The sequence below is a fragment of the Schistocerca americana genome, chromosome 3 (assembly GCF_021461395.2).
Source record: "Schistocerca americana isolate TAMUIC-IGC-003095 chromosome 3, iqSchAmer2.1, whole genome shotgun sequence".
In the NCBI taxonomy this organism is placed as follows: domain Eukaryota; kingdom Metazoa; phylum Arthropoda; class Insecta; order Orthoptera; family Acrididae; genus Schistocerca; species Schistocerca americana.
In genome coordinates, this window is record NC_060121.1 from 928,136,900 (window position 1) to 928,154,381 (window position 17,482).

General features: G+C 39.8%; 1 protein-coding gene across 1 annotated transcript in view; it reads left to right on the top strand.

The window, feature by feature from the left end:
• Positions 1-17,482, top strand: part of LOC124606542 (myosin-I heavy chain) — a 253,040-nt gene that overhangs the window by 222,433 nt on the left and 13,125 nt on the right. Inside the window, exons 16-17 of the mRNA XM_047138528.1 lie at positions 363-705; positions 12,395-12,494. Coding sequence (XP_046994484.1) covers positions 363-705; positions 12,395-12,494 — 443 coding nt within the window. The remainder of the gene's footprint in view (positions 1-362; positions 706-12,394; positions 12,495-17,482) is intronic.

Here is a 17,482-nt window from a genome sequence, read left to right on the forward strand (position 1 = left end):
TCCAGCCATAATTTTCTAGCCTAATAATATTCTTTGCATATGCACACAGATAATGCAAAATATGATACCATGTAGTGAAAGTAAGCAAAGTATAGCCTTTTTCCTTTTAATGAATAATGAAGATATTTGTATTCAGTTTCTGCCCACGATCCTGAATGTGGTATATCCAATTAAAATACATCTTCAGTCCTAAGAATATAAACACTCAACTCTACCAATTACTTGAAACTCCTGTGCTATAATCTTTCATTACTGCAAGAGTTCTGTGCAGAAACTGTGCCTTGTGTTTTGTTGTTATTAACAGACATTCTGTTCTTTGTAGTGGTCCTAAAACAGAACCCTGTGAAATCTTGATATTTCAGTGAAGGTGCAAGGCAACAGCTTGAATCACTGCGTTCTGAGACAAGGCACCGGGCTGCAGTGCTAATACAGTCAACATGGCGGGGATGGCGACTACGACGGAGGTGGCCTGCTTTACGTAGAAGCCTCGAGCTGCAGCTGCAGCACGCATCAGGGGGTGTTCGCTCCATTCCTGTGTCGGGGGCAATGGCTGTCGGCTCTGGTGGTGTACCAAACCCATCAGTAGTGGTGTCAGCTGTGCGTCCACGACCACAGCCAATAGCAGGCACACCACCACCTGATCCAAATGAAAAATGTGATCAGAAAATGATACAGCAGACATGCACACTCTTTGGGCTTGACCTGGTAAATGCATTTTTTTTTTTTTTTAACTTCTGCTGGTAGCCTGATGTATAACCTTAATTATTCACTCAGTTCCAGCTGTTAAACAGTCAAAATGTTTTTGTTATTTCTCAGTTTTCAGTATTTTCTATGTTTGCCTCTGTCAGAACTACTGGTAGCCTTGAGAGAGCCAGCCATGACAGAACTATTCCATATTGTGTGATTGTGTGCAAGATGTATGAGATAGGCAAAACAACCTCAAACAGAAAATCAGTTTGGATTGCAGAGAAACATAGGAACATGCAAGGCAATACTGACTCAACTCTTCTGAAATATCATGGGATCACCAGTTTAGTGTTGGAGGGAAGTGTGTGGGGTTAAAAATCGTAAAGGGAAACTAAGAGATGAATACGGTAAGCAGATTCAAAAGGATGTAGGTTGCAGTAGTTACTTGGAGATGAAGAGACTTTTCTGAATGGCCACATAGAGATTAAATTATATACATGTTTATTACATAGATCCTTAGTAAGAAAATAAAAGTAAAACTTACTGATATATTGCTGATGATATCATTAGTGACACAGTATAAGTTTGGGTTGGTCAAGGGTGGAGAAGGAAATGAGCTATGTCCTTCCAAAGGATTTTAAATGATTTGTTTAAAAAACCTGTAACTGGATGGCTCCTCCTGAATAATAGTCCATAGTAAGGAGAGTGAAACATGTTAGAAAAAAAAAGTTATACAGAATAAATGTCTTACACAAGAATTAATTTGCTTAGGTTTAATGTACACTCCACAGGTCTGTAGTGAATTGGTCTTCAAGAATGTGGAGCACGAAGAAAAAGATTGGAAAGAAAATTCTCTATAGAGTATTGCAATAGGTGTCATCTATTTGTTAATGTGGTTTCTAATGTAATTGAAGTGAGTGCAGTAGTAAGATTGACAGTGTTTATGTAAATAACATGCAGCAGAATACTTACTTTTACAACATGTTTTGAATTTGACGAGAAAGGTGCACTAACTGAAAAATGTCCTTTGTTTATGCTTCTCAATTTTCTCTATTTTGAGTGGATCAACTGACATTACTTTTCATCTTAGGCCCATTAGTGTAGCAGGAATCACAAATTCAGCTAAGTAAAAAATCTTTTTGTTTACGTACATAGGTGAATGCCTGATTTTTGCTTTGTGTGAGATAGGTCCAACTCTAAATTCTGTATCCTAATATTTATCTGTTTGTATCATGGTTTATATATATCATATGTTACATATTTGTGAATGCGTATGAAAGCTATAAAAAATTCATACTATTTGTAAACTACTTTTGTGCTTCAAACGTAAAACTGGGTGCTGGACCAGGACTCAAAACTGGGACCTTTACCTTTTACAGGCAAGTGCTCTACTGACTCAGCTATTCCAGCACAACTCACGATACAATCTCACGGCTTACTTCCACCACTACCTGATCTCCTATCTTCCAAACTTCATGGAACTTCTTGTGCATACTGTGGGGGACTAGCAAGTCAGTAGAGCACTTGCCTTCAAAAGGCTAAGGTTCCAGTTTTGAGTTCAGTCCAGCACACAGTTTTAATTTGCCAGGAAGTTTCAAATCAGTGCGCACTCCCCAACAGAGTTAAAATTCATTCTGGAGACAACCACTAGGCTGTGATTAAGCCATGTCTCCAGAATATCCTTTCCTTGAGGAGTTCTAGATCCACAAGGTATGCATGAGAGCTTCTTTGAATTTTGGAAAGTAGGGGATGAGGTAGTGGGGTAAGTAAAGCTGTGTAAGCATGTCATCAGTTGTGCTTGGATAACTCATCTGGTAGAGCACTTGGCCACAGCAGGCAAAGGTCCCAGATTCAAATCCTGATCCGCAGACAGTTTTAATCTGCCAGGAAGTTTCAGTCAACACACACTCTGCTGCAGAGTGAAAATTCATTCCAGTTTCCTGCTCCTTGGACTTTTGGCAGCAGTCCCTTGTTCAGTCTTTTACCCTAATTTCAGTACCTATTCACCGGATGAAAGGAATATTTTTGACAATCTCTCTCTCTCTCTCTCTCTCTCTCTCTCTCTCTCTTTTACGTAGGTACAGATGTCATGAACATGCATTTCAAGTGTACAGCATACTTCATTTGTTTTTGAGATATAGAAAGGTTTGACATGTTGCGTGGTCAGCGATTTTTTACTATTATAAGAAATGGAGCAAAGAATTTGCATCAAACTTTGTGTGAAAAATGGAATCCAGTGCTCTATAACACTTTAAATGTTGACGGTGGCATATGGTGAGTCTGCTCTAAGTAAAAAAAATAATTTACAAGTGGTACAAGCTCTTCCAACATGGCCGAGAAGATACCAATGATGAACCTCACTCTGGATACCCCAGCACATCAATAACAGATGATAATGTCAGAGCGGTGAAGAAAATTGTTTTGGAAAATTGTTTTGGAAAATTGTCGAATTACTGTAAGAGTAGTTGCTGAGGATGTTGGCATATCGGTCAGTTCGTGTCATGCAATTTTTTCAGATGTTTTGGGCATGAGACATATGTCAGCGAAGTTTGTTCCAAAACTTCTCAATTTTGATCAGAAGAACCATGAGCATCACTAAGGAGCTCTTGAATAACGTCAGTGATGATCCTGATTTGCTCGGAAGGATCATAACTGGTGACGAAACATTGGTTTAGGTTATGACGTTGAAATCAAAGTCCAATCGTCCCAATGGAAGCATCCTGGAGAGACAAGACCCAAAAAAGCACGCCAAGTTGGATCAAATGTTAAAGTTTTGCTCATTGTTTTTTTTTTTTTTTTTCAATTATCATGGTGTAGGGCAACATGAACTTTTGCCTCAAAATCCTATGGTTAATAAGGATCATTACCTTGTTGTTACACGCCTTCTGTGAGAAGCAAGACGCAAAAAAACACCCAGAATTATGGAAACACAATTCATGACTTTTGCATCACGACACTGCACCTGCTCGTTCAACGATGCTTGTAAGAGATTTATTGGCCTAAATAGCATGACAGTCACACTTCAGCCACCATATTCACCGGGTTTTTCCCCCTGTGACTTTTTCATGTTCCCAAAAGTGAAGAGATCTATGACAGGACGAAGATCTTCAACGACTGAGGAAATAATTATTGCACCGCTGGAAATACTCAAGGCTGTACCAAAAGTGCTTACGAGAAGTGCTTCAAGGATTAGAAGAAGCGTTGGCAAAAGTGTACTGTATCTGAGGGGGATTACTTTGAAGAGGACAACATGAATATTGATGAATAAATGAATTTTTTTTTCATAAAAATAGAAAGTCACCTTACTTTTTGAACACACCTCGTTTATTGTGCAATCTTGGCTGCAACGTCATTTTCCAAAAATTGATTCACTTATTGCAGCATAGGTACTTACGTGATTGGTGCAATACTTCCACTTTTTTCCACTCATTAACCTGTTGCTTCAAACTTGGTGATGGAATCTTTACAATTTAGACATAAATTTCGATGTTTTAACAGCTGTGGTGTAATATTGTGTTTCACATATATTGTAACTGTCATATGATGGATGCCCCATTTAGTTTCCTCCTTCAACATTGTGTTGTTGTTGTGGTCTTCAGTCCAGAGACTGGTTTTACACAGCTCTCCCTCCTATTCTATCCTGCAACCTTCAACATTAGGTTACATTATAACAACTTTTCATTGTTAAAGGTTCCTATTATTGAGCATAACCATGCCAAAAGTTCATACACTAAGTTGTCATAAGGAATACCTAAATATTATCTTGTTTCCTTCTCTCATTCACAAATCACTCTCTGGTTGTTTTTGCTTAAGATCTGAAAAAGAACTTACAGTTCTTCTAGCATAACAGAGCCTTAAATAAGAACAATAACAGATAGGATGATTTACGGTTAACTATTTAGTGGTCAACATTTCATCAGTCAGAATGCAGCCCAATGTGAATGCTGCTTGTAAGCAGCCAGAAATAGGTCTGGAAGCTGCTTCGAATAGATGAGTTGGGTGAATACCTGAGAGTCCTGCACCAGACACTCCAAAAGGACTTGAAGTATCATCTCTCGCTGATACGGTTTCCTCTATTCTCCCATTGATAAGGTCTCCGCTCGTCCACTTGACTGTAAGCAGCGTAGGTCTACGGGTCACGTATGGGAAAGGGAGGGGGGGGGGGGTGCACAGAAAGAACGTGGGGTATTACTCCCATCCCCCCTAACCAACAAGCTTAATGTGTTGTCTTACGATCACTGACTAGAAATGGGTATATTCGGCTATTTGGAGACCATTTGCAGCCAACCGTAGACTTCATGTTCCCAAACAACGATGGAATTTTTATGGATGACAATGTGCCATTTCACTAGGCCTCCATTGTTTGCAACTGTTTTGAAGAACATTCTGAACAATTCGAGTGTATGATTTGGCCACCCAGATTGCCTGACATAAATCCCATCGAACATTTATGGGACATGATTGAGAGATCACTATGTGCACAAAATCCTGCACTCCACAGTTACGAGGCAGCATGGTTCAACATTTCTGCAGGAGACTTTCAACTACTTGTTGAGTCCTTCAGAGTCTCAAAGTTTTGAAAGTATACTTTTGTGGGTTAATTGGCATATGCCTTCAAGCATGTGCCAATCAGTCAGACAGGCCTGTACCCATTTGTGCTGCCCTTCTTTGAAAAAAAGTGTGATGCACATGTGATTTGAAAGCTTTACACTGACAGCATTTTCCCAGTATCCTACTAATGCAATGAAGTGTGCCACCTGGCTTACCTACAATGAGCCCTTGTGAGCATATTATTTCATATTCCTACAGATTGTTGTACCCAGGTGTTAGTACAAGTTCCCCATCCCATTTGTGCCTCAGTTCTATTGTAGTCATAGTATATGACTTTTTTTCATTTAGTGAAGGGAACAGTTTTACGTTTTTGAAAATTTAAAGTGAGTTTCTAATATTTGTACTACTTTGAAATCTTATCATGGCCTGACAAAGGAGTGTCTTTTAATCATGCCTGTCTGCAATTTAATGTGTCTTCTTTATGGTAAGTACAATATGTCTTTTCCTACATTATTAATATAATCAAAAGATATGAAAGATCTGTCAGTGGCACCAAGGTTAATGTCCACATACTTGTGAGCCCCAAAGGAATTGAAATTTGTGGGTGGGGGTACGCTAGTTTCATACCTATTTAAATTTCAGAAACAACTACTACTAATAGCTTTTGATCTTGTAATTAACTGTATATAAGTTGAACTAGGAACTCACTTCAGTATAAATTCCATATAGGTTCTGAGAGAAATTATATCAGTCTTTAGAGACATATTTATTTCAATAATTTTAGCTGTTTCTCCACTGACACTAATATCAATATCATTCATTCATCTTTGAAGTAGTGTTGGAATTAACTAGGGCAGTATTTCCATATCTTCTTTAGTAAAGGAACATTGGGATCAAAACTCTGCATTTGTACTTTTATTTTCATTGTTATATAAGCCCACGTGGCCACCATTTCTTCTTATGTAACCCTCTTGTGAGTCTTTGTTGTCATCAATCTTGTTCAAACTGTCATCTGTTTTCTACCTTAGCAAAATCAACACTTCGCCCCTACATCTTTCCTAGTATTGATTTCTGTGCACATAGATGGGTCCATTGTTATTTACAAGTTTGCCTATAAGAATTTGTTTGTGGTTCACTGCACTGCTGATCGTCTTTCACTGATTTATTTGCAAAGTTGACAGCTATTTTCTTTCCAATTACTTTGTTTATATGTAATTCTTTCACATTTTTGTGCATTGGTTTTTTGCCAAATCCCTCTGATCGACTTTTACTGCTGTGACCTACATCACTTTATTTGCCAAGCAAAGTAGTTTACATTTTCTCCTAAGACTTTCTGTTTGTCCAGTTTAAAAATTTTTTCTCTTTTTCGCAAGTTTCCCTGTGGATTATTCCCCTCTTCCCCAATTATTTTTTTGTATCATATAGGCCACTTTTCTGGTGAGAAATTCTCACCCCCTCATTACTTCTTGTTAGTCCTTGTTGCTTCTCACAAATTTCGTACAAATTTTTCTGATTTTTCCTTGCTTTTTTTTCATTTTGATATCATTTTCCACACTCTGTTTGTTCTTTTACTACTCTCGCCATTTCTAACATTCCAAACCACCCTATCTTGCCATGAATGAATACCATCACATATTACATCCATTCTTTTCGAAAACAATCTTTCGCACTATCGAAACTAAGGTCCCACATTCTGTTTCTTGAAACCTGCTTGTCCGTTGGAGCTACCCCCAAAGGCCTAACACTGAAAGTCCCTGTTTCTGGATGTAATCTTACTCTACACCAGACTCTTTAACGGTTGCAAATACAGCAATCTCTTGCACTTCCCCAGCTAATCTGCGACCTATATGCCTATATGCCTTTGACAATATCCTGCAGTTATCTGCCCCTCATGTTTCCTTGATGGTATCATCCACCAAGACAACTTCAAACTCTGGTACCGCGCACTGCGGAATTTGAATCCCCGCCAGGCATCATGGACGTCAAAGACCCCTGGAGGTCTGTGCACCATCGCGCCATACGCTCTGGCGGAGCACGCCTCCTGGCCCGCATTTAGTCTGAGGGCACCACAGTGGAACATGTGGTTCCAGCAGCCAAGAGCGGCGCCCCCGATATAGTATTTAAGTACCCCCCGATAGAGTATTTAAGCGCCTGCCTCTCGCTCAGCCAGCCACTCTAATCTTGCGTAAGTCTCTCGACACATCGCCTCGCCTTAGACAGCTTAATTACTTTCTTGTTCTGTGTACGAGTGGACGTGGCTGTTTCGATCTTGTTGTTATTCGTTCTGTCCTTCGTTGGTCGTGTCCGCCCTCTCACGTTATGTTGTCGTTTGCAGGCCACTCCGTGGGTCCCGCTGCCCTTTCCATCACTTCAACCCCGCGACCGTTCCGGTTACCGTTATAACACAAACTGCAATAACATGCCAGATTTCGCCTCAGCTATCCCACCTTCTCCTAAATTGCCTCAACAGTGGCATTTCCCTCCCTGCCCCTCTGCAGCTCCCTAAACAGCTACACCATCAACCAGCACTCCTCTCCTGCAAACTGAGCTTGGCTAATCTCCTGAACATCCCCCAGCCTTAACAACTGCCTCTCAGACCAATAATAACTTGTAATCACAAGAACCAATCATAACAGTAGAGTGTTCTCAACCTCTTGTCTAAAGCGCTCTCCCCCCATGAATTATCAGTATTATCGGAGGGTCTCACTTTCAGCCCTAAATCTGCATTTAATCATGCTGCTTTAGTTGGAGGACCTACTTTCCTTCACACATAATATCAACTGGAAATATCACTTTGCAACCCAACCCCAAAACGTTTCCAACAGCAAACCTGACATTGACCCCTGTCTTGAACAGCTCTGGCCACGATCTCAATTTTATCCACCACCACTACCTCAAAATCATCCCTTACCAGCCTTCCAAGAATTCTTCACTTCCAGCATTGCATTAAAACCCTTCCTCAAGACCCTAACTTGTTCTCTGCAGAACTCCATGCTCTACATTCCCTAAAAGCTGATGACTCCATCATTAGCTTCCCAGCAGACAAAGGATCTACCACTGTAGTACTTGATCATCAGGAGTGCGTTAGTGAAGATCTATACCAGCTGTCTGACACCTCTACATGCAGCATATGCCATCAAGATCCCATCCCTATTTTCAAACTGACTTGCTGTCCCTCCTTAAAAACCTCAGGCCTTTCGTGAGGACTAACACCTCAATCCATAGAACTTCTAACCCCACCCAAACCATGCACCCCCGCCCCCCTCCCCACCTTTTACCTTCTTTCTAAAATCCACACACCCAGTCATCCTGACCGTTCTGTTGCTGCTAGCTTCAAAGCAACCACTGTGCATACATCTGCCTCAGTTGATCGACACCTGCAACCACTAAGACTTCCCTCCTATATTAAAGACACCAACCACTTCCTAGATTGTCTGAAACCTATGCCGCCCATCCCACTCCCACCACACACCTTGCTTGCCATCACTAATGCCACCTCTCTCTATAGCAACATCCACCACATATACAGTCTGTCTGCTGCTGAACATTTTCTAAGTCAGTGCCCACCTTATTCCAAACCTATGACATCCTTCCTGCTCATCTTAATCAGTTTTATACTTACTAACATGTACTTAAACTTTGAGAGGCAGACATGCAAACAGGGAACCAGGATGGCTCCTTCCTATGTCAACCTTTACGTGGGTTGCTTGGGAGGGGAGGGGGGGGGGGCTTTCCTGGGATCCATAAGCCTTCAGCCCATGGTTTGGTTTAGATACATTGATGACATCTTTTCCATATAGACTAATGGTGAGGCTGATCTGTTAAAATTCATGTAATCTTTAAATATCTTCTCCCAATTAAATTTCACATGGTCCTATTCCAAATCCCATGCTACTTTCCTTGATATTGATCCCATCCTCACCGAAGGCCAGCTATACACTTCTGTCCACATTAAACCTACTAACGAACAACAGTACTTACATTTTGACAACTGCCATCCTTACCATGTGAAATCTCCCATCCCATACAGCCTTGGCATTCGAAGCAAATATATTTGTTTGGACGCCGACTCTTAGCAACACACCACTATTCTCAAATTAGCCTTCACTGGACATAATTACCCCACCAGTCTAATTCAAAAGCAGATTTCCCAAGTCATCACATTCAAGTCCTGGTACTGCTGATCCTTCCAAAAAATAGCTCTTGAGTACATCACTTGTCACTCAGTATTATCCTGGTCTTGAGTGTATTAATCAGCTACATCGACAAGGCCATGTCTTCCTAAAATCGTGCCCTGGAATGATGTCCATTCTGTCTGAGAATTTGCCCACCACACCTAGAATGGCTTTTTGTTGCCCTCTCAGTCTCTGCAAATATCCTTATGCTCGTTCTGCTCCCATCTCCCTACCCTGTGGTTCCTACCCCTGTGACCATCCACACTGCAAGACTTGCCCTATGTACCCTCCTACCACCACCTATACCAGCACTGAACTGGCAAAATGTATACCATCAAAGGGAGAGCCACCAGTGAAACGACACATCACATACCAAATGTTGTGTCGTGTTCGGCCTTCTACATCGGCGTGACTACCACCAAGTTATCAGTTAGGATGAATGGGCATAGGCAGCACACAATATCCTCTTACAAACATGCTCTACAACATGACAGTCTTGATCTTGGCACCTGTTTCACCACATGCATCATCTGGGTTCTTCCCCAGACACCAGTTTCTTAGAACTCTGCAGGTAAGAACTAGCACTACAACATATCCTTGCCTCTTGCCACCCACCAGACCTTAATTAAAGTTAATTTCTTCCACCTGAGCATTTCTTCACAGTAACCACTCCTTTCTGCACTCTGTTTTAGTTTTCTACATCATTCATTTTCTGACCTGTCTATTTTTCGCCGTCCCCCTCCCATCTCTGTTACATACAATGCTCTTAGCTTTTTCACTCTTATTAACTTACACACAACGTTTCAGCAGTAATCTATATCTTGCATATTACTTGTCTTCCAAATTAAAGCTCTCAGATTTTCAAATCTCATCCAGTGCAGCCACCAATAATCAGTCTTTCCTTCTGATCCCATCCAGTAAGCCTCCCTGGACCCGGGTTTCTGGGTGACTTTTCAAACTCTAATCCTTTTCCTAAACCCCTCTTCCTTCCCCTTCTGCCAGAAGAAGGAGTCTCTGGCTCCGAAAGCCTGCATACATAAAATCTTTTTTTGTATGTGTGTTCTCCTGCTGGCACTTAGTGAATAGAGTTTTTATCTATACAGTTATATTTCATTATAGCAGTTAGAAACTTTTGTCTTGAGGAATGACAAATGCATGTATGCCAACTCTGTATGTATGGATTTGGAAGGAAATCAGTAATGATATGAAAATGATTTAACCAAACCAAAGAAAATCTACATTAAGGACTAATACAATTCGAGAAGAGGGAAAGCATGACAGGTGGGGAGGGGGGATTGTGCATGTATGTTCTGTAACAAATACACTGCTTCCAACTATTTAAAACACAACTGTTGTATAATAACTCATGCAATGTTGTATAACAATGATTTGCAGTTTCAGCTTAATACTGGTCATCGATTATAATGTTCTAGTCACTTTAATTACTTCCTTAATTTCAAAGTTACGAGGGCTATTCAGAAAGTAGGGAACGTTTCCACCTGATGCCGCTAGGTGCGTGCTGATCACATATATTTTGGTATGTGCGTGCTTGGCAGCTCAATTGGCATCCATCTGCGACAGCGGGAACATCTCTGTGCGTCTGGTTTGTTCGATACTCGAATTTGATATGTGCGCTGCAATTGAAAATCCCACCAGTTGTGAGGTGCGTTCTGTGATATGGTGTTTGTAGGGAAAAAACCTAAAACCTATAGAAATTTATCGTGAACTGTGCCGAAAACAGCATAATGAGTGAATGTTCCATCCAGAAATTGTGCATTTGGTTTAAAAATGGCCGAACCGATGTTCATGAGGAAAAGAAGAGTGGATGCCTGAGCATTGTGACTGACAATCTTCTTGCTAAAGTTGATGAAATGATTCATGAAAACCGTCACTTCACAATAATGGAACTTTCGCTTTCTTTTCCACAAGTTTCATGGTCTTTGTTGTTTAAAATTGTCACTCAAAAGCTAGGCTACCACAAATTTTGTGCGCAATGGGTGCCCAAAATGCTTACAGAGCACCATAAAGAACAGCAAATCGGGGCAATGTTGACATTTCTGGAGGCCTACCACAAACCTGGTGATTCATTACTGGACCGAATCATAACCGGTGATGAGACTTGGGTGAACCACGTCAATTGCAAGACAAAATTACAGTCCTTGGAGTGGAAGCACACAAGGTCCCACCAAAAACCAAGAAAATGTTTTCAAACCTTGTCAGCAAGGAAATTGATGGCGGCAGTGTTTTGGGATAGGCAAGGTGTGCTTCTTATTGATTTTCTTCAATATGGATCAACTGTAAATTCTGCCCGGTACTGTCAAACTTTCCACAGCCTTAGAAGAGCAGTTCTAAACAAATGCAAAGGAAAGATGATGTCCAAAATTTTGTTTTTGCACGACAATGCCTGACTTCACACGGCAAACCTCATTAAAGAACTCCTTAATTCATTCAGATGGGAAATTTACCCTCATCCGCCCTACAGCCCCGATCTTGCACCAAGCGACTTCCACTTGTTTCCCAAGTTGAAGAACTGGCTTGTAATGCAGTGTTTTGGTGACAACGCGGAACTCCAGGTGGGCATGACTCACTGGCTGAAGTCTCAGGCAGCAGAATTTTATGATAAAAGGTCTTTCAAAGCTTGTTCACCACTATGATAAGTGCCTCAACGTGTTTGGTGACTATGTGGAAAAGTAGTATGTCAGTCTCTCTTTCAGATTATAGAATAAAATGTATTTCTTGTACTTAGTTTTTTTTTAATGCCAAAGCGCTCCCTATTTTCTGAATAGCCCTCATACATACTAGGTGCACAGCAAAAGTGTTTTGTCAAGGTGAAGTTGCTAACAAGTAATATTTGAAAACTCTTTGTTAAAATATAGATACCTGTTACAAACATGTGTATATGACGAGTGATTTGCAAACTAAGATAAGATGCTTTTTGCAGAGATTGTCATTTTTTAACATTTTTGTATTTGTTTGTACAGGAGAGGCCTCCCCCTGTTCCACCTAGTCGACCATACACTGTGGCAGGGAACACGAAACTAGGTTATCCACAGACACGAGTTATGAAGATGACCTTTCCTGGTATGTATTTTCATTCATCATAATTTGCTCATGCAGGTAGATTATATAATTTAATGATGATAGTATGAGTGTCACAAAATAAACATTTTTCATCATTATAAGAATGTGATGGTTTAGAATAAGAAATAGCTGGTCTAGAATTAAAATGAATTACAAGCTAAAAATGGCAATAGAGGAGAAAAGCACTTAAGACTACACTAAAACTCAAATGACATCAATTCCTAACAGTTATTTTCAGATTAAAGGCTCTTCCAGAAAGAAATATCACAGCACCACTTGAGACTAAATGATTGATTGTTAGCGTAGAAAATTAATGTAACTTAGATTTTGCAAAACTGCTAAATAGGCCACTTTAGTCCCAGACCAGCCACATATAAACATCTATTTGTAATAGACATAATGTAATGTGCCTATCTTGTTGCACTTCATTTTTATCAAATATGGACAGGATTGTTAAACAGCAATGTCTTCATCACACACATGCATCACAAATGTTTGTGAATCTTAGCAGTGTTTTGCTCGGCTGTGGGTATATTTATTCTGCTGCACTGAAAACTAATAAAACTGCATTCAAAATGAACTTTTTAAAAAGTACAAACAATTTTTGTGGCATAGTGGGAAAGTCTGTACATCAGCACATATACATACATGGATATGTGTGTGTGTGTGTGTGTGAGTGTATACCTGTCCCTTTTTTCCCCCTAAGGTAAGTCTTTCCACTCCCAGGATTGGAATGACTCCTTACCCACTCCCTTAAAACCCACATCCTTTCGTCTTTCCCTCTCCTTCCCTCTTTCCTGACGAAGCAACGTTGGGTTGCGAAAGCTTAAAATTTGTGTGTGTGTGTTTTTATTGTTTTTATTGTCTCTACCAACATACCAACACTTTCGTTTGGTAAGTTACAACTTATATTTATTAATATTTGTTAAAACAAATATTCCATTGGAAAAAACTTATGGGCGTGCTACATGGCCTGGCATTACTTACCTCCAGGAGGCAAAATTTTACTTACCTCCATGAGAAAAAATTTTATATATGAGGGTCATTTGTAAAGTAAGAACTGAAAGCGCATTGTGGCCATGCATCCTGTCATGTGACTCATGCTCGGCCACTCTTAGCCAGTCTCTCAGTACGCTGCCATTATGTTTCACTTCTCTGCCAGTGTTGAGTATACTGCTTCATTTGTCATCATGTCAATCAGTAATCCCGCCGGTTGTGAAGCATGCTCAGTTATTTGGCTCTTAAATGCAAAACAATTTCATGCTGCTGAAATTCACTGGCAGCTTGTTGAAGTTTATGGTGCAGGTGTAATGAATGATGGAAATGTGCATAAATTGTATAGGCCGTTTAATGAAAGAATGACAAATGTTCATAAAGAAGAATGATCTGGACGGCCTACTATCATGAATAAAGACTTGACACAATGAGGCAATTCGCCAAAATGAATGCTTCACTATTGATGGGATTCATCAGACATTTCCACAAGTTTCAAGATCAGTATGTTTCACATTGTTACTACAAATTTCACTAAAAAAAAAAGTGTGCAAGACAGGTGCCAAAACTGTTGACAGAAGAACACAAAATAAAGCGAATGGCACATTCTTTGTACATTGAGGAGTGCTGCCACATGGATGGTGACGAGTTTTTGAGTCACATTGTGATCGGTGATGAAATGTTGCTTGCACATTAGACTCCAAGAATAAACCACTCCAGTGGGTGGCATTGTTAAAGCTTCCCGACAAAACCAAGAAAATTCAAACAAGAAACTTTAACACAGAAAATCATGGCCACTGTTTTTTGGAACCGGAAAGGCTTTCTTCTGTTAAGACTTCTTGCCAAGACATTATTAAAGCTTTGGTGTGCTATTCAAAAATGCCAACAAGGACTGCTCTCTAGTGGCGTCATTCTGCCTCATGTTGCCGCAAGAACAAAGACGCAACTGGGCAAGTTTCATTGGGAAATACTGGATCATCCACCATACAGCCCTGACTTCACACCATCAGACTTTCATCTCTCTCCAAAAAGTTTTGGTGGGAAGCACTTGGAAAATGACAACATGTTGAAATAAACTGTTCCTAAAGCTGGTGCCATGATTTGACAAATGTTTAAATGTTCATGGTGACTATGTTGAAAAGTGAAAAAATGTGCCTATTGTAGTTTGTCATACAATTTATTTCCACAAATAAAGTTTCTCTTACTCCATTACAGATTGGTTCTTACTTTAAAAGTGATCCTCATACTTGCAATGAAAACATTTAAGCAGGAAAAAATTATTACTAGCCTTCAGAACTTTCATGTTCTTTGCTCACCGGGGGAGGGGAGTGACTGGGACGTGTGTGTGTGTGTGTGTGTGTGTGTGTGTGTGTGTGTGTGTGTGTGTGTGTGTGTGTGTGATAAACATTCCACGTGGGAAAAATATATCTAAAAGCAAAGATGATGTCACTTATGAAACGAAAGCATTGGTGTGTCGATAGAGACACTAACAAACACACACACACACAGAAAATTCAAGCTTTCGCAACCCACGGTTGCTTCATCAGGAAAGAGGGAAAGATAAGGAAAGACGAAAGGATATGGGTTTTAAGGGAGAGGGTAAGGAGTCATTCCAATCCCGGGAGCGGAAAGACCTACCTTAGGGGGAAAATGGGACAGGTATACACTCGACCACACACACATATGCATTTGCACATATACAGACACAAGCAGACATATCTATATTTACTCTTGGGCAACTGATATGTCAGCTTGTGCCCGTATATGTGCGGATGGATATGTGTGTGTGTGTGTGCGCGCGAGTGTATACCTGTCCCTTTTTCCCCCTAAGGTAAGTCTTTCCACTCCTGGGACTGGGATGACTCCTTACCCTCTCCCTTAAAACCGACATCCTTTCGTCGTTCCCTCTCCTTCCCTCTTTCCTGACAAAGCAACCGTGGGTTGCGAAAGCTTGAATTTTGTGTGTGTGTTTGTTTTTGTTAGTGTCTCTATCAACATACCAACACTTTTGTTTGGTAAGTTACATCATATTTGTTTTTCGATATATTTTTCCCACGTGGAATGTTTCCCTCTATATATCTGACTTGCAAAAGCCTCTTTTTGGGCCTTGGGATTGTTACACTCCCAAATAGTATTTGTGATTCACAGTAAGAGTAAATATAGATGAAGCATGCAATTCACAATCACAATACTACAAGCAAAATCCATTTCCATATAGACTATGTGTCCCTGTCTAGACTTCTTCAGAACTGAGTTTTGTTTTCTGGTGCAAAGGTCTTCACATTGGCCAAGACAGGCAGTAAATTGAAAATCCCCATAATATTAAGAAAAGACCTTATTCCTTCTAGAATTTATCAGAATAATTTGATTTTTTTTAATTTATTTTATTTATTTATTTTTTTGTTTTTTTTGGGGGGGGGGGGGGGGGGGGGGGGGTAATTACTGATATCTCATTCCACCACAAGTAACTGTCTTGTAGTTTTCACATTTGCCTGCTTGTGTCTTTGTGGGTAATGTGATGATAATGCTGTTTATCTACTACATAAGAGTAGTTATTACATGTCTATTGGAACTGAATTTTTATTACTATTTTAACCAAACATGTTTTAACACATTATTTTGACCATCTTCAGTAGTCTTTAAAGAAATAATTGTTAGTTCAACTTAAAAAATTGTTTTGAGGTGCGCAGTTATCTAAGCAGCACTTTTAGGCCACTTTAATATTCACAACTTTATGTACATCAAAACAAAATGTTTTTAGTTAAGCGAGCAATTATTTTTTCATTTATTTATAGACAACCAAAGAGGCATAAAGTAATTAGTTAAAAGAGGTTTGTTTAAAACAGAGTAAAAATTCAGTTGCAAAAGACATGTAATAGTTAACCTAATTGCAGCATAGACAGCACTACACTAATAAACTGAGAAAAAATTGTTGCAAATTTTAACAAAATTATACCAGTGCTTTCTAGAAATTTGATGGTGAATCCTCTTTTTCATAGTTTCAGGCCCCTACTCTAATAACGTACTACTTAACCTGCCCACAGAATTAAGTAATTCTGACTTCTGCTGAATTGTTTGAGCTCGTGTCATTTACAGCTTAACTATACTTGACTGTGTCATTAATTTCTTCCACATTTTCTCTTCCATCACACCTCAGAATAATTTCTCTTTATTTTATACACCTTTTCTGTGCTCTTCTCATATGCCAGCCATCACATTGTTCCTATTAATTCTATTCCTTAACAACCTATTCTGCTTCCTTCCTATCTCATTTTTAAGATTTTTAGATTTTCTTCTTCCATCCATAATAAGCTCATGAACGCTTAGTCACACATGGCTTTTTTGGCTCTGCTTTAGGAACACCTAACAAGGGAAGCTTGCCATCACCCCCCCCCCCCCCTCCCCTCAGACTTAGTGATAAAATACACTTGTCAAAAACTGACCACAGATTAAGGCTGAAAATAGGAAGAAGACATACTAAACTGTGAAGAAAGAAGCAAAATAGAAACAGTGAATGGTCCAAGCTCAAGATGGGCAACATCGGGCAAATTGCGATAATTAGGGTGTCATGGCTGTGTGGTCACAATTTTGGGGGCAAAGTGGAAGATCTGTGTTCAAATCTCCCTCCTGACCTATTTTTTTCTCAAAATTATAAACTTTCAATTCAGTCATTGAAGTGTCTGTTCTCCTTCTGCAGCCTTGGCAACTGTCACATTATTCGTTCATTATGGAATATGAGTCATGTGGTAAGAATATTTTACCATTGCAAGTAAATGTAATGAATAGTAAGAGCAGGAAAGATGCCACATAGACCTCTCACAAAAAAAAGAAAGAAAAAAAAAACCACAACAAATCAACGCCTGTGAACTACGTTACTACGAAGGAATTCGAGAGTCAAAACTTCCAAAATAGAGTGCAAGAGTCACAACACGTGGTACTTGTGTAGAACAAATAGGAGGTACTTACATATGAAGGTCTCTTCCTCACAGTTCACT